This window comes from Pleuronectes platessa, chromosome 2, assembly GCF_947347685.1.
Source record: "Pleuronectes platessa chromosome 2, fPlePla1.1, whole genome shotgun sequence".
In the NCBI taxonomy this organism is placed as follows: domain Eukaryota; kingdom Metazoa; phylum Chordata; class Actinopteri; order Pleuronectiformes; family Pleuronectidae; genus Pleuronectes; species Pleuronectes platessa.
In genome coordinates, this window is record NC_070627.1 from 19,785,855 (window position 1) to 19,806,676 (window position 20,822).

At 41.0% G+C, this 20,822-nt stretch overlaps 2 protein-coding genes across 5 annotated transcripts in view; both read right to left on the reverse strand.

Moving 5' to 3' along the window:
- Positions 1-255: 255 nt before the first annotated feature.
- myl2a (myosin, light chain 2a, regulatory, cardiac, slow) lies at positions 256-3,068 on the reverse strand. The gene is made up of 7 exons (XM_053439705.1): positions 3,014-3,068; positions 2,338-2,430; positions 1,726-1,801; positions 1,429-1,533; positions 1,240-1,318; positions 971-1,019; positions 256-703 (listed from the first exon to the last, which is right to left on the reverse strand). The coding sequence occupies exons 1-7, from the start codon at positions 3,014-3,016 to the stop codon at positions 599-601; spliced, it is 510 nt and encodes a 169-aa protein (XP_053295680.1). The 5' UTR covers positions 3,017-3,068; the 3' UTR covers positions 256-598.
- Positions 3,069-5,221: 2,153 nt separating this feature from the next.
- The window catches only part of cita (citron rho-interacting serine/threonine kinase a), a 35,093-nt gene continuing 19,492 nt past the window's right edge, over positions 5,222-20,822 (reverse strand). For 2 of the 4 annotated variants that reach the window (XM_053444028.1, XM_053444020.1), the window contains exons 23-49: positions 20,521-20,718; positions 20,234-20,287; positions 19,458-19,655; positions 18,964-19,157; positions 18,737-18,872; positions 18,491-18,595; positions 18,109-18,249; positions 17,772-17,879; positions 17,429-17,621; positions 16,787-16,948; positions 15,309-15,446; positions 14,600-14,780; positions 14,421-14,512; positions 14,137-14,241; positions 13,762-13,931; positions 13,357-13,401; positions 11,776-11,856; positions 11,552-11,687; positions 11,323-11,462; positions 11,075-11,167; positions 10,845-10,953; positions 10,537-10,665; positions 10,242-10,322; positions 10,064-10,142; positions 9,668-9,850; positions 7,784-8,162; positions 5,222-7,279 (exon numbers count right to left, since the gene is read on the reverse strand). In XM_053444028.1, coding sequence (XP_053300003.1) covers positions 7,256-7,279; positions 7,784-8,162; positions 9,668-9,850; positions 10,064-10,142; positions 10,242-10,322; positions 10,537-10,665; positions 10,845-10,953; positions 11,075-11,167; positions 11,323-11,462; positions 11,552-11,687; positions 11,776-11,856; positions 13,357-13,401; positions 13,762-13,931; positions 14,137-14,241; positions 14,421-14,512; positions 14,600-14,780; positions 15,309-15,446; positions 16,787-16,948; positions 17,429-17,621; positions 17,772-17,879; positions 18,109-18,249; positions 18,491-18,595; positions 18,737-18,872; positions 18,964-19,157; positions 19,458-19,655; positions 20,234-20,287; positions 20,521-20,718 — 3,654 coding nt within the window. In that variant the 3' untranslated portion in view covers positions 5,222-7,255. The remainder of the gene's footprint in view (positions 7,280-7,783; positions 8,163-9,667; positions 9,851-10,063; positions 10,143-10,241; positions 10,323-10,536; positions 10,666-10,844; positions 10,954-11,074; positions 11,168-11,322; positions 11,463-11,551; positions 11,688-11,775; positions 11,857-13,356; positions 13,402-13,761; positions 13,932-14,136; positions 14,242-14,420; positions 14,513-14,599; positions 14,781-15,308; positions 15,447-16,786; positions 16,949-17,428; positions 17,622-17,771; positions 17,880-18,108; positions 18,250-18,490; positions 18,596-18,736; positions 18,873-18,963; positions 19,158-19,457; positions 19,656-20,233; positions 20,288-20,520; positions 20,719-20,822) is intronic. The other 2 variants (XM_053444044.1, XM_053444038.1) reach the window with 1 other exon arrangement.

Here is a 20,822-nt window from a genome sequence, read left to right on the forward strand (position 1 = left end):
TGGATTACTCTCTGGGGGATTTCAAAAGACCACCAACTAAACACCTGCTATTCTCAAGTGCACACATTCACTTCCTAACATGGAATTAAAGTGTAGCTAGCGTTCAAGCACTAATCATATGATCACATGAACAGATGAGCAATTCTCATAAAAGGCTCTTTGGGGTTTCCTTCAGATAAAATATTTAAAAACTCAGAATGAAAAGTAGGCTGGTGACTATCTTTGAAAACTTTTATTCAACGAACATGCACAGATGGGACAAATTTATCTTTACTATGACAACAAAGACATTAGGTAAGTGGGCTTTAGTATGTAAAAAATAATAAGGACAAATAATTAAATTAGTCTCAGATGAATGTGGGAAGATAAAGCACGGAGGGAGAAACAGAGCAGTATGTTGGCCCGATAATTTTTTCGGGATTGGGAGAGATTTTTTTTTTTTCTTTATCCTCTTGAGAGAATAATTTACAGACACAATGCAGCCAAAATGAGTAACTATACAACAGTTCATGTCTCCTTGGAGGGCAGTGGGTCAGGTTCGAGTCACGTAAGGGCAATAGACAGACTTTCTATGTGGAGAAAACATCGGCAAGAAGGTTCACTCCTGGTCCTTTTCCTCTCCGTGGGTGATGATGTGAACCAGGTTCTTGTAGTCTAGGTTTCCTGCCACATCTGGAGGGAAGGCAGCGAACATCTGCTCCATCTGAGAAACAGAAAACAGAGTTTATGACAGCTCTTATAACAGCTTTAGTCCTGCACAAAAACAACATACTGAAGCTTAGTGTGTGTGAAAAGGTGTCATGATTCAATGAGTTTTTTCCTTCTTTTGGATTCAGTTAGTATGAAAAGGAATCTTATGCGGCTGCACACGATCCAGACAATAACGCTCAGCCCTCTGTGCTGTTTGGACCCACACACACAAAGCAATCTGCTATAATAATGATAATTAGTTTAAAAGCCCACAATGTACCTCTTCGGGGGTGAATCTGTCGGCTTGTGTCGTTAGCATCTGTGTCACGCTGCGGGAGAGAGAAAAAGTGTGAGCGATGACGAGGCCTGGTATTCACACCAGGAGGAAATGTGCAGGTCACACTCATTGTGGAGTTGTGCAGGGCTGAGTGATGATGTCATACTCAATCCCATAAATAGTGAGTTAAAGCTGACATAACGCCGCTCGCAATGAATTAGCATCTTAGAAATTCAGGTGGAGTGAGGAGTGGAGTGTGTCCAACGACTTACTAATCCTTCCTCAGCACGCCCTTCGACTCAGGGTCAAAGACTTTAAATGCGTTGAGGATGGTTTCCTCGGGATCAGCACCTGGATACATTAAAAAAAGAGAAAAACAATGCTTGAAACATGTTTAAATTCGTGCAGCACTGCTTATATTTGAGACTTTACACTTCCAGCTTCCGCCAGTGTGCTCTCACCTTTCAGCTTCTCACCGAACATGGTGAGGAAGACGGTGAAGTTGATGGGGCCCGGAGCCTCTTTGAGCATCTCATCGATCTCTTCCTGTTTCACATTGAGACGTCCTGTGGCACAAAAATCAACATGGACATATGACATCTCAGTTTCAGTAGCTTTATGCCAACGCCCTTGTTTTTTTCTGTTCTAGGATCTGTAATGGTAAGATCTGAACGACTGAAAATGCTCTAAACAGAAAATAATCCAATCACAGTGCCTTATTATGTGTGTGACTGATACAGAGGGTGATGACAACACACCTAGAGCAGCAAACGTGTCTCTCAGGTCGTTCTTGTCGATGAAGCCGTCTCTGTTCTGGTCCATGATGGTGAAGGCCTGAGGTCAGAGCACAGAGCATAGAGCCAGAGTTTCAGCCACACGCTTCCCGCATAAAGAGAACACGTAATCGATGTCACGCCCGGTCTTCGATTCTCTTTTTAGGTGCCATCTTTACACAGTGGATGACCACCGCTAAGTATTTATAACATGCGAGTCCCCCAGGGTTTAGCCCGGCATCCAGGGCATGCCCAGCAGTTTATCTGCAGCCTAATCACTGATGACACAGTCTGAATGCCTGGGCACCGCTGAGCCTCATACCAGCATACCGCACGCCTCGCTGCCGTCAAGCCAGGGATGGGGAAAAATAGACAGGTGGACATACTACAACGATGAACAATGAAAATGGAAAAACGTGGATGGGGAGAGGAAGAAACTCAGACCTCTGTGTGTTGTTGCTGTGCTTCGAAGAAAGAAACACTTGGATCATAACCCTTGACAATGGTTTAACAAACACACACATTCATGCACCATTTGGCATAATTCACTGGCAAATGTATGATGAGTGAAATTTAAATGGGTCCAGCCGCCCTCACCTCTTTGAATTCCTGGATCTGGGCCTGTTCAAACATGGAGAACACATTGGAGTTGGCTCCCTCTGCTGATCTCTTCTTGGCTTTCTTGGGGGCCTTTTGGCACAAAGACGGGAGATGAAGCAGATACTAAGAGCTGGTTAAGCTACGTGGCAGAAATACATTAATAAAAGGGACTTACAAGCTTCATAAGAGAAAACGTTACAGATAAACAATGGGAAATTGCTTCTGTGCTATTAAACACACACAAACACACACACACACACACACACACACACACACACACACACACACACACATCGCCTGCATTGAAATGTATGCTGGGACGAAAGCAATTTTAAAAAAATGGGATTGTTAATTGTCTAAGTCAGATGAGGGCAGTAACAATTTGACATGCGTCGTTTCAGTATCCATTAGCAGGTCAAACACAATGCAGGAGAAATATGTTACCCTAGAAATTACCATTAAAATACAGGATAATGCTTGTAATTTAATGTCTCCTGCAAATAGTGACGCATTCAATGTCTGGTGAAAGTGAAAAGTAAAAACCTTTGCAGTTGTTGGTTCAAAGATGTTTTTTTTTCTTGTAGAATGCATTATTTATGCAGTTAAATACACAGATGGGAGTGAACCCATCCCTGTCTATCATCACTCCATCAAACAGCACACAGAGACTTACCATGGCGGAGCAGCTGGGAGGTCAGACCAACGATAGTGCCAGTGAACAATGGGGGAGATGGTGGGTGTCCTTTTGTAGCCCCCAACCCTCAGCTCCACTGGATGATATTTATAAACTATGTCCTCTTTAGGAAGTGACAGGTAAATGATGCTTCATACAGAACATACAGTATTGCCCCCCCGTAGTAACCACTCGCCCCATGTCGTCGTGATTGACACTGGACAAAGAAGAGTGGAATAACTGGTCTAGAATATCAAGAGCAGACTGAAGGTTGAAGCACTTAATCACTTTAAATGGAACACTGTCTGCAGACCTGGGTCCAAACTACAGACCATGTTACCACCCCGATGAAAGTTATTTTGTACATTTAAAGTTAAAATGGTATTTTTTTTAGAATATCTTTCATTTTTCACTTTTCTTCTCCACGTAAGTACTTTTTTTTTACATTAAAAAATAAATATTATACATTAAAAAGATTGAAACTAGAAGGCAGAGATTAGGTGGAAGCCAAAAGTCTTGTCCTCACCACATGTGTCACATGAAACTGAGACAAAGTAATGTCACTGATAAATGTCAAATACGTATCGGTCTCTTCAATATGGCTAATGATATTATTAAATATAGTTTTATTTACAATCTCATACCAACCACCTCCACTGCAGCAGGATGTATGTGGGTAGTGCAGGATAATTTTATAACATATTTCAAAAGAAGTGGAATAATATAGAAATAATATAATGCACAAATAATGTCTTCATTTCTAAATAGCACTTTGACAAGGTTTCTGCAATTCAATTAACAATATAGTATTTGGCTGTACTTTGTATTTATGTGGTTCACAGGTTAAACATTTGATCAGTCTAACACACAGAGGTCCATTTGAAAATAGTTGAAATTAAATAAGAGTCTGTGTACAAGGACTTTAATTTACCTGTGTTGATAATCCAAAATTGAATTCAATATTTAGATCTGTGTCAACATCATTTATATTTCTAGATTCCATAAGCACGATGAAGGCGTGTGGAAACCACCAGCTCATTTAGTGTAATTCATTGACCTGTCAGTACCATGTCACCATCATGTCTTAGCCACATGTCTCACACACTCCTTTATATAATTGGAGTTAGTCCACCTTCCCCTGACAATGTCAAAGTACAGTGCCGCACAAATAGTACAACTATTTCCGTGACATTTATTCTGTGCCTTTGCTAACATTCATGCCACTGTAATATTCGGACAGAGCACGTCTCCTCCATTGTCTTCTCTGCTGGAGCCTACAGGTCCCTGAAACTACCATTTCGGTTCTAGTGGTTGGATGATCTCCAACTCAACTGCAAAGTGACTAAAATCTGAAATATTAGAAAGCACAGTGTGAAAACACTGAAAAAAAGACTGATAGAGAAAACTTTTGAAAGAGAAAAGTAGTAGAAAAAGGCCGAAAATGATAATCCACTTGGATCCATTTCTTAAACCACACTGGTATAAGTGTTAATGAGCTGGCGAAACTAATCTCAGTGATGTTCACAGCAGAAGGCGCGACATGTTGGAGAGCTGAACACATCCTTACAATGTGCTATGTCTCTCTGCGGCATTAACAAGTCGTCAAGTATCACTTGATGCCTCACAGGTCAAGAAAAGTGACAGTGTGTGAAAATGAGCTGAATGGTCCGGGGTGAGTATTTGACACCACGGGTCTCTGATCTAAATTAAGAGAGGCGCTCAGAGACTCCCAGCGCTCCGTCCGCTCGCTGTCAAACACAAAGCTGGTGATGAACTAACAGCAGATGTCACTGGCGTCATCTCGCACGCAGCATGGCGAGTACAAAGAGGTTTGAATTAGAAAAGTTCCTGTTAACAAACGAGGCAGCGGCTATTGTTGAAAACTTCTGCTGTGCTCTCAGTTTCTGATTCGAGCAGCCGCCGCAGCTACTGTTGCTGGAATGGCGAGCCATTGAGCACTGGGATCAGACACCTATAAATAAACCAGCCTCTTCTCACACAATGGACATGGACAAATGGCCATTTCACTGGCAGACTGGAGAGTAAGTGTTTCGTATAAAATCACAAGGGTAACAGAGAAAAGATCTGCAAACACGATCAGTTTCCACTTCACTTCACTTCCGTTACAGGTTTAATAGGGAAGAGTTTGAAGGGATTTAAATTTAAATGAACACAGCAACAACACAAGAAGACAAATAAGAAGTGAAAGACAATGCGTATAATATTTAATATTCTGTGACAAAATCTCTACAGGGAGAACGCTAATAAAACATTTGTTAGCAGACATCAATATCATATCCAGTGTTACGGCATTGTGATTCAGGATCATGTGAAAAGAAATGCTAATTATAAAAACAATATAAAAATGAAATAAAACAGGATGGGAAACCCCTCTTTAGAGTCCTATAAAGACAGCAGTAGAAAACTTGTGCAATCTGTAGCTTTGGGTGCTTTCTGTTGAGCAAATACGACCAACGAATCGGTTCCATCGTCTTGGCTTGAATACATTCAGGAAGATTTGTGACGTGTAAAAAAGAACAATAGTGGATTGACTAAGTTGACGGATAATCTTCTTATTGAGCGCACGACTGTTGACAGACACACTGGGCAAGTTGCAATGTTGATTCTCAAAAACATTTTGACAAACACGCATTTTCTATTTCCATCTATCCAATGAAGATCTGTAGAGCTAACAGCTAATCAAGAGTGAAAATAATGGTGGACGGATTTTGATCTCTGAAGTTTAGACTGGAATGTTGAGCTTGCCAAGAGTGCCTTTAAAAATTAAAATGATAAGAATGAACTGTGCAAAGAGGTAATAGTTAAATGAACAGATGTTATTCACGTGCTTCATTCTTAAAACTGTGGAATAAAAATATTACCCGAATGAGGCAGAAGCAGAAGACAGCACTCTTTTTCATTTCAGATATACATATCCATGCCATTTACGAATCAGGGAAAACAAAAAAAAAGATTATTTTCATCTTCACCTCGAACAGTTTTGGGCTATTTACAATATACAGGGACATTGTACAAAAGGAAAATGCTCAAGTACTATGTTGTAAGCTTCATACATGATCTATTTTTTCCCTCCTGTCATATAATGTAGCACTGAGGTTTTGCCTTTGACAGATGAAGTGCATACAAGAGCTGGGTCCAGATACAATCACTCACTTGATAAAAGACGTTTGGACATATTAAAAGAATACTCATTGGACATTCAAGAGGACACGTAATAACTATTTTTTTTTTCTTTAACAAAAATAGACATGGCTTAATCCAGCCTTGAAATTCCTTCTTAATATATAAAATTATGTCTCGTCTATTTACAGTCAGATAGTATTCTGAGGGATTATAAAGGTCCTGCTCCATCGCTGCTGGGGGATTGTGGGTAGTGCAGTTTTAGTGTCGACCTAACTGAGGGCAGACAATCATCCGGTGTGTGTGATGTACAGGGGTGGGAAGGGTTCATTCATTTGAATCTTTTGTTCTAATTAGCGTTTGCTCGAGATAAGTCCTATTACCTCAGCTAGCCACAGTCTCGACAGGAGACTGAGGTTAGTGGCGAATGATTGTAATAAGCCGATAATGATTGTGTGTTAAGGTGTCAGCGCAGGACTGGAGCCAGAAAGGTCGTTGGACGTTCATCCCCTCCTGCCCTCAGCTGTAGCTACACAGGACAGAGCTGAGTTTGGAAAGTTGCCACTTGTGATAATACTGTTTTCTGTCATTTTCACTCGTGAACGACTTCTGGAAATATTTAGGCTTTGACGTGTTGCTACGGCTGTGCTCATCTATTACTGTCTCTACTGTCTGCAGTAAACTGAAGCGAGAGAAACTCATGAGTCAAGACTATTCACGTCACAGCTTTCTGTTGGTGACAGAAATAAATCAAATCAAGTTGTTTCCTTTCCAAATGACAGAGCACATACTCATCCCTCCCTTTTCTCATACATCTCTGTTCAGATTGGAAATATGGCATTTTCTTGACCTTCGTAAGTTCATTAAGGGAAAAAATGACCTGATTGTGATGACATCTATTTATATCTCTCATTCTCTCTACTGTAACAGCTACAGATGTTTTCCTCTGTGGGTTTCTCAGCTAAGATGTCAGGCAAAACAGATGTGTGGCAGTGTTTCATCATGAGTTGGGGACATTCTCACTGGTTCCCGAGTTTCTTCCCTTCCTCTTTCCTAGATGATTTTCTCTGTCCATGTCTGGCTATGTGGCTCTGCTTTGTCTCAAACAGATGATTGGTCCCATACCTGGAGGAAACAGTCAACACAAGACCATCAGTTACGTTTGAACAAGAAAATATGATATAATAATTTGATGTTTGCTTGTGATTAATTAAAATTGGAACTAAAACTTATGCCATAATGGGGTAAACATGATTTTTGTGACCAATTATAAAACATTGATTCATCACCCAAATCCAGTGGAGTAACTAAAGAAATCGATTCATATTAAGGGAAACATCCTCTTTGTGAGGGTTAAGTTAGAAGATCAACACCATTCTCGTATCTGTCAGTTATAGATGAAGCTAACACAAGCAGCCAGGTAGCTTAGCTTAACATTCAGACTAGAGGCCGACAGAAACCGCTGCTGGCTTTGTACAAAAGTAGGAAAATATGTTTACCAGTATCTCTAAAGATCAGAAATTGAGATTTTACATGTTTCGTCATCTCATCAAACTCTACACAAGAAAGTGAGTGCATTTCACCCATAATGTCAAATGAACATACCATGAAAATAAACGATTGTCAAACCTTGTTAACAGAGTTTATGGGTGTGCGTCCAGAGCCAGTGTGGAGCCTTTGGCGCTCTTCGAATCGTCCGGGGGACCTCTCCCTACGAACATCCATCATCCGACCAGGGGAGCGGTCCATGCGAGGGTCTGCCATGGCCCTCCCTGGGGAGCGCTCTAACCGGGGGTCGGCCATGGCCCTGCCTGGAGACCCCACTATCCGGCTCTCCAGCATCCTGCCGGGGGACTTCTCTCGCTCCAATGGACGGCTGGGGGACTTGTCCCGCCGAAACTCTGTGCGAGCCTCTCGGTAGCGGTGAGGTGTGCCTGGGTCTCCTGGGTTGGAGGCCAGCCTTTTAGAGATGTGCTCATTGTAGGATGGAGGCCCGCGCTTGTTGGGGCTGTTGGGGAGGAACCGAGGCATAAAGACGGCATGGAGTGTTGGTTAAAGAAAGAGAGTGTGTGTCTTGAGACATGGGCTTCGCTTGGCGCTGTGGGAATCAGGTCAGTTAGTAAACGTGGTGAAGCTGATGAGATCACACTCAAGCTAATTTGTTAAGCAGTTTGTAACTAAACTGAACTCATCTACCACATTTGACTTTCTATGTGAGAATACTGTCAGTGGCGGACAACAGGGGAAGAGCAAAGTTTGGAATGGTTTACAAAGCCAGTTGGAAAATTCAACACAATGAGCAAGAACAGCTCAATTGATAGTGAGCATCAAATTGTAATAGACCAGTCCCAGAACATAAAAAAAGTCAGTCTTTATTCAACAATTTCCCTTCTACATTTAACAAGATATACTTTACAAAGCAAATCTAATTTAAAAAGACAAATCTAACGATCTGTTACAGATAAAAAATGAACTCTTCCTCCTGCAAAGAATAAAATGAAGGTATTACTTTTCTGTTTTTACTGTGTAACCAAATAAAAACATTAAGGCCACAATTTCCCAAGCACCACCTGTTTGTGTCGACCTGTGCCCCTTCAATGCCAGCTAGTCCCAGTGACCCTTCAACAACACCAGTGTACATGGAGCAAATGAGTGCAGTGTAATACTCTTACAGTATAGACTCAGCATCACAAAGAAGACTAAACCTCACCAAAAATAAATGAATGAATAAATAAATACGATGTTTTTTTTTGTTTATGATTTTCTATCTGCAGGATTTACAATTCATATAAGAAAATTCCACGGAATATTTTTCCTTAAAAAAACTAATTAAGTCATGGCATTATTTATTTATCAATTGATACTCAGATAAAGAGGCTTTCAAATTATATATATATATATAAATAGGAGTTGTCACAAATTGCTAATTAAAATGAGTTTCCAATTAAGTTGCTAAAGTTTAACTTTAATTTCCTTTTTTGGCTGTTGAAATGTTGAAATGAGATTAGATTCTCTGACTTAATAAATTAAATTATAAATCAATCACTTTTCCTAAATTTAAAATACTATACTACTAACATGTAGTATTAGTAGATGAGGTTACAATTACGCAATAACATCTGAACTGTATTTTGAAACTTGGTTGAAGGGTAGGGTATGGGCCAAGGAAGAACTCATTACATTCTGGAGCAATTTCAATTAAAGAGGCGTATCAAAGACTTTGAAGAAATTATGCATCTTGATTAAAAATAAATCAGGCATATTGAGGGGAGTGTGTGTAATTTGGTGCAGCTTGATTGAATGTGAAGGGACTGTTGCACCTTGGTGCAGGTATGCGCTCTCCAGAGTGAAAATCATTGTTTGATAATTAAATACGTTTATTTATTCATTCCTTTATTGAAGAATTGATTTTATCATATACTAACCAGCTACCACGAGCGTAAGCTAGGGCAGGTTTAACAATTAGCAGTTGTGTGTGTGTGTGCATGTGCGTGTGCATGTGTGTGTCGTCACCTGCGGCCGGAGCTGTTTCGCTGCAGGTCTCCTAAACCCTCTTGGCTCTGGACCAGGTTGCCCTTGCAGCATATGACCCTAAGTTTGTTCTGGTAGGACGAGGCCAGATAGATGGCCCCAGAGGAGATAGCGGGGCCAAGGTAGCGTGGGTTGGGGATATCCAGGTGTGCATATGAGTGAGGCCTGGAAAAGAGGACATAGCATCAGATATTTTATGATTCAAAATAGTAGAGAAAGAAATGTTTATTTTTTGTTCTATCCGATCTTTAACGAGCTCTTTATAATTTGAGCACTACAATAAATAATAATTTTGAATAGGGAGTAGACCCACAAAATGATGATTGTGTGAACTAATTGAGGCATTAGCACTGACAAAGAAGCAGAATGGAATCTTACCCCAGAGCAGCATGTCCCTGAATCTCAATAACATCCAGGGAGTTGAAGTAGGTCACGAACAAGTAAGGTTCTCGGTACGCTGAAAGGTCAAAAACAAATCCACTTATTATCCTTTTATATCGACCATAAATAATTGGAAAATAAATCAAATTTGAAAGTGTCCATGATTGACACGAACCAAATGAGAGAGGGAGACGGCTCCATCTGATATCATCATTTCTACTCCTGCGGCCGTATGCATCCACAAACACACCAAACTCTGCAAGACAAATATTTCAGATATCACAACCAAAATAATCTCCAGCTAGATATAAGCAGGTATCACATTTGCAAGAATTATTTCCTGAAGACACATTTTCTCCCACTAAGGGTTAAGGTGTTGTTTCTTTACTGGTACATGCGTTGACATGCCCGACTGCACACACAGCGTAGATAACAGGTGAGCCCACACAGACAGAAAATAGGCATCTAACCATGGAAACAGAGCAGGTATTCATCCTTCTGTGGAGCAGTGGTGACCTGGATGATAGAGATGGGGAAGCTGTGGGAAGACGCAGCGAAGACGGCAGAGGCGAGCGTTACGTCGTTTTTATCCAGGAACTCTGTAGAAAAAGATACAAAATCAGTATGAATCACCATCGGTATCAGTGAGGTCATTCAGGTGTGAATGTTCCAACTTAACAGAGACAGATACACCCTCATGTAGAGTTTCTCACAACACCATCTGGCTAATGAAGTTATATTTTCAAAAGCCACATCAATACAGATTTTAAACAGTTACCTTCCAGCACATACTGCTTCATCTCAATCTCATAGAACTTGTTGGTGCCGATGATGATGCTGTAGCCAGTGAAGTGGATACAGCTGCAGGGCTCTGACGTCTCAATCTCCTAAAAATGCAAAGTTCAACAGTGACACTTTGTTAAACTCACTACTCCCTGTAAGAACACCTTCTTTCCTTGACTTTCCTTCATCATGTAATCTATATCCTTGTCTTTCAGGCCCACTCACCTTTCTGATGCAGAACTTGTTGAGGCTTTCGTTGAGTCGTAGAATTGTGATCTTATTGGGCATAGCAGCGCAGATACAAGTCCCATTATCAATCTGTGAAGAGAGAACAATTCTGCAATCAGGAGAGCAGTAAATATCTGCAATCAGACAGCAGAGCGCTCTGCTATTACTCTGATCATTAACTCTGACTAAATAACAGCCCAACTAAAATGATTGTGTTCAGTTTAAGTAACAACAGCCTGACTCACCTTCCCAGAGGAGAAGAGGTGGCATCCCTTCACTGTCTCAAAGATGAAGGGATTGAGGTCAGGCTGAGCCGGGAGATGAGACTGTGACAAGGACTGCTTCACTTTCTTGATCTCCACCAGACAAAGTGCCCTGTCCTCTCCTGGAAGACAACATCAATGAATTAGTAAAAAAGTACACTTGAACCTTTGACGACTGAGCAATTGAGCATATTGGGCATGCTGTACTGACCAGTGATCATCAGCAGCTTATCAAGCTCTTTCAGGATCTGGATCTGGAAGACGGAGGTCAGCCCAGGGATGTGTGTCAAAGAGTTCTTTATGACGTTTAGAGCGTACAATCCTTCCTCGGACCCCACCAACACAATCTGAGGGAAAGGAATATCATACAGGTGAACGTGCAGCTGATTAATGCAGTAGGCAGAGGACATGCCTCTAGGTTTTTCTTCTTTGTACCTGGTCAGTGAGAGGCAGAGTGCAGTTGATGTCCAAACGGTCATCACCCTCCAGTTTCAGCAGGGAGTTCCCAAGAAGTTTCTATTAAGACAAGAAACATGAACAGAGAGAGACATGGACATAGACATGTAAAATGAACAAAAGTAGGGACTAAATGAGGCAAAATCCAATCAAAGAGTAACTAAATGAGACTAGGAATTGGGAAAGCTTTTGATAACAACAAACACAAATCACTTGGTATATTTAGAGCTGGGTAACTCTGGGTGACCACGTCAACAACCACATCAGCGCAAAAAAGCAACAGTAGTGGGTCATAAATAAATTTAATAAAGATGGTTTAACATTGTAAGTATCCCTGTGCTGTTCTTCTATGGTTGTCTGGACATATTACAGACGACGGCAAAGTAAGGAAGGGTGCTGAAGGTGGAAATTAACCAATAATAAAAAAGTAAAAGTAGGTTAGTAAAAATAACAGAGGGTTAGTCAAACAACATATAAACGATATGGCCAGAAGTATGGGGACACAAGACTATTCGATCCAAATACTTTGGTCATGTTTGGTCTATTGCAATTCAGGCAAAGTCCCATAGTTCCAATTTAAAAAATCCTCATGAAGGACATAATTAAAAAATCCAGATTTATGGTAACAGTTAAAAGTCCTTTGCCATGTTAACACGACAATCAATTAACAAAACGTCTCTTGGAGTTTGGTGTGTAAAAACTCAACTGGCCTGCACAGAGCCCTGACCTCAACCCATCCAACACGTTTAGGATGAAGTGAAAACTGAAGCCTCATCACCCAACATAAGTGCTAATGGTGATGCTCATGTGGAGGACGTGTAGCCAGTCTTAAGAGTTCTATGAAAAGTCTTTCTAGAAGAGTGAAGGCTTTTATAGTATATTACAGCTCACGAATTTTGGAATGAGATGTTAATAATCACATTTAGGTGTAAATGTTCAGTGGTACACTGATTTTGTTATAATAATTTTAACCATGAAGTATAATCTGCCTTAAGGGGAAACACTGCATATTAAATATTTAAATGCTTATTTGAATAACGAGGCAGATTTAAGAAACGTAGTAGCAGTACAGTTTTGAGAATATCTAAAACTATTTTATAGGCTCCTTTTGCACAGGATTGCAAGAGACATTGCAAACAGCTTTTTCTTAACAGCAATAAACACACAAACACCAACAAAACCAACAGAAGTCTGCAGACTGATGTTGAGCTCAGCTCGCTTCAGGAGTGTGACATGTGTCTGTGTTTCAGTCAACAGGGCTGAAGCAGCGCATGGCTTTTGCAGAAGCATGCATGCCAGTACAAACCGTCTGACACGGGGCCAAAGGTGCAGAGCAGAGTCTATTCACATCCATGCATTAGGTAAGTTTTATGTGTGGATTTAGCAGTTTTTCAAAGGGCGGCTCTTCCATTGGACCACATAGGGTCACTGAGCCTCAGACTGTGATGACCTGTACTGAACAGTGTCAGTGTTTAATGCGCATATGTGTACAGCTACTGCATGCTCAGTCGGTCGGTCGACTGACTGAAGCCCAAGCATTCGTGCAGCTACTTACTGTACCTGAACCAGAGGGGATAGGTTCTTCTGTCTTTTAGAAACACCTGCCTATAATATGATCCACACAACCGAGTTGAATGGAGATACACACGCACAGTATAACCACATCAACAAAGACGATGACAACACACAAATAGTAGACGTTGATGTTGAGAACATGCAGAGAGACAAAGAAGAGGGAAGGGGAGAAAAAGAAGTGAAGGCACTGGCTGATGTTTAATGGAGGCATTCAGTATATTTGAGCCAATCACACCAAACAATACAGCCACCCTTGTATTACATTACTATTTGATATGTGTAAATTGTAATAAGCAAATTGGTCTGTCTTACACCTTTAGTAGGCAAACTCTTGAACCCAATCAGGCCTGACACAAGCAGAAAGATTAAATATACAGTCAAAAAACTTACAGCATCGGAATCGACTTTTTCTTTAGATCCACGGCTACCAGCCACCACAGACTCCAGCACAGCCACCCAGCGCTGCTTGTCAGGGAAGCTGGGAGCCATGAAGTAGAGAGACTGGCCTGGCCAGCAGGTGGTGTGGGGATGTGACTCCAGCTTCAACACATATGGGATGTCTGTGTACAGACACACAAAGCTGAACTGGTTGGCTCTCTTTCACATCCCAGCAGAATGGCAGAACATTTTTGTTATATTTTGGGATAAGATGAAAAATTATGTAATATTTGAACATTTGCAATTTAAAAAACAGGGAGAGGAGGATGCACCAACACTCCTACAATAGGCTGAATGTAGCAGATTTAGTTGATGTTGATCTGGTACCTGACTTTGCCGTGTTGATGAGCTCAGAGGCTCCAACAGCTCCATGAATTGTCACTTCTCCATCAGGCATACAGAGCTCAAACTCCTCCTCAGGCGTCATACAGTCTAGAAGAAAACCACCACATGATTATAGTTGTTTTAATTCTGTTGTATTGATCTTCACGGAAACATAACTGGTTGAATTGGGAATGAATGTTTGATTTAGTGGTTGGATTGGGAAATAAGTATTTTCCAATGATATTTTATCAATTTTAAAAAAACTGCTATAGAAAATAAGTACTGACCCTCTCTGGGCTCACTGTCAAAGATGGACACTTTGGTTCCATCTAGCACCACGTACTTCGTCTCCCAGCCTTGCTGACCACGCTTTCCATTTCTATGTGAGCACATACAGAGGTACACACACATTCAATGCTGTGTATTTAACATATTGCAAACGTTAAAGAAGGACTGAGATTGTTACCGAGGCTGCTTCATCCATCCCTCTAAACGAACATGCCCACTGGCCTCTTTGACTTGCAGCGCAGGAGAGTTCGCCTTTTCTCGGCACAGAGCCTCAGAAAAGTGAGTGGCGTACTCGGCTGGCAGACCGCAGGTGGCCGGAAGACACGGTGAGCATTTAGGGTGACACAAGGTGTTGCACTCTATAATAAGACAGAGACAAAGAGAGAGAGAGAGAGAGAGAGGGTGAAGGAATGCTAATATGGATTTATTAGACAATTCCTTTACTAGTCATTGTCAAGTCACTAATCATCAATATGGGAGTTATTATTTGATTTTTGTTTAAATATTTAGAGAAACATGTTTGAAAATAAAAAAAGCATCAAGTGGTGGGGTTATCACCATTAAAGTGTGTATGATTTAATGGTTATAATAACCCATACCACTCTAGATATAATCCTATAATTGCCGTTATCACAATATTGACAATGACAAGAGTAAGACAATTGTGTTACCACATTTCCATGAGTGCGTTTGCACTGTCTCTAGACTTAATGCTTGGTTAATAAACAACAATATACATTTTAAGGACAGCTAAAACAAGAAATATCTGATTCCATCACGTTAGGGAGTCGATGGCACCACAACTAGAGCTATTTCCAGCATTTCGTTAGAGCCGGCCAATAAATATTCCTGAAATATCTTCACATTTGGTATTCACAGCTACAGACCTAGACAAGTGGCAGCCTGTCGTCCAAAATGCACAGTGTCCAGACAGACGGCACACTTGGCAGCCCTCATGTTGAGGCCCACAGTGAAACGATGAGGGATGTTGTGGTGCATTCTTTCCTTCACACGACGACCAAATTCTGCGATACAAAGAGGAAGAAGCGGGCAGGGAGAGGAGTTACTGAAAGAGAATCATGGTACCATACCATTTTGTTACACAAGTAATCTTTTCGGAAATCTGCAAAATATTTGACGAGTTCCAGTTTTTCAAGCAGCATGGGGCAATTTGAAAAATTAATTGAATCCTTTGACTGCAGGTACAAAAGGCATTTGAATCTTTAAGTAAAAAAAAAAAAAAAAAGTCAATCAGAATTATATAATGCATGCCAATGAGCCTGGGGTAAATTAAAATACTCCTGGGTGAAAAGCTGCCTATACTGCCATATGCTATCTAAATCATGACTCCAGGAATGAGGCTGAAAAAACATAAGACGCCAAACTTGACCTTTACGAGACAAGTCTTTGGTCAAGTTATGGTTTACACGACAAAAGGACAAAAAGACAGATACAGATTTTGTTAATATGTCTTTATAATGCATGATGCATGTAGATGAGCTCATGCATGTGAGGAGACGCACTATGGTGACTGCTAACTTACTTTCAAAGGTGACCCTCCTCTTTTCTGTGAGGAGCAAGAGGAAAGAGACAGAAAGGAGAGAGCAGTCTAACAATAGCTAGGTGAAAGTAAAGGAACGCAGACAGTCAGGGGTCTGAATCACAAAGCAGGTTTGACTTAGTGATATCAATATCTGAGTATTATCTGTTATCATAACAACTGACACCATGGTGTTTAGAGATTCAGTTGCACATGATTACAGATCATTATTTATTTTTTTCATCAGAAGATGCTGTTCAAGCTGTTGCTTGCTATTTTTTCCACAGACGAGCTATTTGCACATTTTGATATGAGTCACTGAACCTCCCGAAATTCTATGATTATATGTAATACGAGGTTCAGTTTCCATGGTGATCAACCACCCCCAAAAATTTGGTGGTTTAGCTTTGTGATATAGGAAAGCCTGGATTAAAACCAGTGCTACCTGGCTAATCCACTATTCTTACTTTGTGAGACAGGCCCAAGCAGGATTACGACATTAGCTGGATAAACGCAGTGAATAAAACCTGAAACAGCTCTTTTTGCTTCTGTGTCCTTGGTTTACATGTGCTGAACAGATGTTATCCAATTTTATTCAACTTCATAATCCTGCTTGGTGAGACAGGCCATAGAAAGAACACACATAAACACAACATGTAAATAAAACATGTGAACAGGGAGTCCCAATTGTGTCGACACCGATAGCATAAGGGTGATCAACTTCAAAACCCAGGTTCAAATTGACAGTGATGAGCTGAGAGCGACATGAGCGTCACTTGATTGTCTGTTTACTAGTCTGTGTGCGTCTTGGTGTGTGTGACTAACCTTCAGGTGTAGACATCTCCTTAGAGCGGGTGGAGGGGTTCAGCAGGCTGCTGGGATTGGGCTGATGTTCTGGGGATTTGACAATGGCCGACATGAGGATTTGGTGTCGAGCCTGGGCCGGAGTGGAAGGACCCATATGTTCCTGTGCTTTGAAATGAGCCGCTGTGTGACCACGAGCAAATAAATCAACCCAATATTAGATCAGTGATATTACATCTGGCCCAATTACCAAAAAAACAAACAAATTAGAGTCTGAAATAGATCTTATCGGACATGACAGGTGTAGGCAATGGAGGAGCAGGATGCTGTCATGGCAACCCTATTACAAGATTACTGGGAAGAGATAAGGGAGCTGACTTTGGTTGTCACTTCTCATCTGAAATGGCAGGCCTCAATTTATCGAGGTAATGATTTAGGATTTTTTTAGTTGTTAAATCAACTCTTCTGTGGCTCAGTGTCAACAACATTTAAAAGCCAAGTTTCACCCACAGGAAGTATTGATTACAGTACTGTTATCATCCAAGGTTATCATGGAAGATTAACCATCTTGAACCAGGACTAGGCTGGCCAGGAGATGCCATTAAGATATATGACATAATAGACAATGCTATATTTGGTGCAGTAAGAGTACTGTGTCCATACCCTCTTCTCTGAGGGACCGTAGCTCTATCCTCATCTTCTGCAGAGCCTCTTCTAGCTCTGCACACCTTGAGCGCTCCTTCTCCAGAGCCAGTTTCATGTCACTGTACTGCATGGGAACTGCCGGCTGGGCCTGTGGAACCAGCGCGCCGTTAGTTGTGGTACCTACATCTTCTCGCCGCCGCCCAAATATACCCTGTTCAGAGAAGAAACAGAACTGAATTGGTTAAAAAAGGTACACCGATGTCATTACTTATATTGCACATGAACAAAACCGTATGTACAAAGCTTTTAATTTAAGATGATTATCAATTTAATATGGTTTATGCGAAATATTTCCACAGACCTTCTTTTTCTTGGTGGGCTGGTCCATTTTTGCCTGGAGGAAGTCAATGAGTTTAGTCTGCTGGGAGATGGTCCCCTCCATCTTCACTTTCTCGTGGGAGTACACAGCCTGCAAGAAGGAAAACAGAGGATTTCAGAAAAAATCCCCATGGAGACAACGTTAAAAGAATTTCCTCTGAGAACCCATGAATTAGTTACTTACTTTATCATCTTGGTCTCACTGGGATACCTCGTAACTTGCACAGATCATCAGTCTTATTTTAATATCCCACTATGACTCATTTTCTCCCAGGAGACCATTGTATTTCATCAAATTACGAATGTGTTGCACTTCACACCTGTATATTCTCCAGCTGGTATTCGAGATCAGTTCTCTCCGTCTTGAGCATGTCAGTCTGGTCCAGGGCGTCCTGCAAACCTTGGGTCAAGCGGAAAATGTGGCTCTTTTGCAGGTCCATCTGCTGCTGCAGTTTCCCTTGCTGTCGAAACACCAGAGCAGAGATATTTAAATACAGATTTAAATAAAAAAATGCGTCATATTTCATAGTGGTCACAAATGAACTCAAATAAGAGGAGATATGTTCCAAACAAAATAAGTAATTGAATTTCTTTAACAGCTGATAAAAAGTAGTCTCCCTGGTTTAAGGAGTTATAGGGGACTTAATATAAGTTATATTTAATCAGTTATGTTATATAGGGTGGTCATATTTGACTTTTTACCTCTTCCATGAGCCTCTGTTTCAGTTCTCGCTCAGTCTCCAGTTTCTGCTGTAAGCTTCGGGCGTTCATCTCTAGCATTGAGTGCTTCTTCTCCAGATCATTGAGCTGTGTGAGTGCACGTTAAAACAAAACACAAACACAGCTACTTACTCTGCTTCAGAATGAACACAAATATCTGTTGACTTTTCAGTACATAGACAGAAGATTGGGGTTCATGTCAAAGACATAGGAACATTAGTGACTCACAGTATCAGACAGACTTTCGGCCTTTAGTCTCTGCTCCTTCAAAGCATGCTGTAAGGCCACTATCTCAGCTTTGTGCTCTTTGACGGCCAGTTCCACTGCCTGGCGAGACTCGCTGCTGCGCTGGTCTGCACGCAGCCTGTGAACAGCAACAGGGTTAATACATCTTGATGGATATACTTAATGACACAGAGCGGACGTTCATATTTATAACACTGCTTGAATCGTACCTATTCTGCTTCTCATTGTCCAGCAGTCTCTGCAGGTCCCTTGTGCGTCTCTCAGCTTGGCTTTTTTCGTCCTCCAGGGCCCCTCTCCAAGCCTCCCACTGCCGCTCTTTCTCCAGCAGCTCGTCGTTTAGGGACTCCAGCTCAACCACCTGCTCCTCCAACATGCTGCATGTTGTCTTCAGTGTCTCAATGTTCTAGAAAGATCAACACGAGAATGACTAAAAAGAACATCTTTCAGTTATTTTTCAGCCAAAGCATGTGATTGTTGCCTCCTGCCTGTCAGTTTCAGTTACAGCTCAAAGTCTCATTATGAGACTACAATATTACATGATTCCTTGGTCTGAAAATAGGCAAAGCAACAAAAAACTTAATGTAATCTGTCAACAACACTGTTTAACTTCCCACTATATCTACTAATATGATGTTCTGTTGGTAGTTAGTTCTTTACGTTCAAGTGCTTCATGCTTTGTTTAAGCATTTCAGTGTGCTTTTACCTGTTTCTGGTTGTTGAGGTGCATCTCGCGGTCAGCCACCTCCCTCCTCAGCCTGTCCACTTCCTGGCTGAGCTGCAGCTGGTCCTCCCTCTCATCGGACGCCTCGTCAAGTTGTTTGGACAGGTAGAAGTTCTGGCGGTTCAACTCAGCATTCTCCTGACTCAGCTGGGTAAGCTGCTCCTCCAGGTCAGTGATCACCTGAGGGAATACAAACATAAGGACATTAGCCTCGCTTATCGAAATGAAAAGTTATTTTAATATCTGTTAAAAAAGGCCAAGGTAAAATAATCATTTGAGTAATATAGTAATATATAATTTCTCACTTCATAATGTCACTAATGAATGCAACAACTAATATTGAACTCTCACTAGTAAGAGACATATCTTTAGTATGTAGGATTGAGGAAGTCTCTTTCACTTAGCGAGGTAAATGTCAAAAAATTATTCTACATTTTTTATTTAATAGCTAAAGGCAAAAAAAATATATGTTTGAATGGCAATGGACCTGTTCGGTTTCACTGAAGGTTTTTGTGAGGGAAAAGTATCAGCACCAGTAAAATAAATAATTGAGATCAAAAATACAAAATTGTAAGTGTAGTGAAATTGAATACAAAATTAACAAGTAAAACTAGGGCATCTTCTATGAAATCTAGCTGTGTTTTCTTGCCAAAGACTTAATTTAGTAAATACATTTCTAAATTAAAAGTAAGTTTTGTAATTGCACTTAAATAATCACAATTACAAGGTTGCATGGTAAAACCTGCAGCAACACTTACCGAGCAGCTTTCTCTCAAGGCATCAAACTTGTGCTGAATTTCGTCTCTGTGATTCTATAAGAAACAAAAGCAAATAAAGAAGATAAAAAATACAACATCGGACTGCAAAAGAATCATGAGGAATTGTTTATTGCTGACACAATTATTCAGAGCAGATTGAAAACATGATCTGAACTGCAAGCAAGATAGCGGTTGTTGACAACTAAATAAACTTATACAGAATGTATGTGCACCTGCATAGCTATGAGTGACTCTAATTGTACACTGTGTTTGCGTTTGCGTCGTACCCTGAGCGCGTTGATCTCCTCCTCAGCCTCAGCGGTGGTCTCTTCCAGCTCGGTCTTTGCCTGTTGCAGCTGGCTCTCCAGGGCATGACGGGCAGCCTGCAGGCTGCTAATCTGAGACTCACGCTCCTGCAGCGACAAGGTCAACTCCGACACCTGTTTCCTGATCTCCAGCTTCTCTTCTTCATGTTCCAGGCCCATCTACAAGAGGGCAGGACTTGTGTGAATGTTGCATGTATATGGAAATGTAAATCAGACATGAACAGATTGTATTTGTATTGAATTTACAGATTCGTTTAACCTGC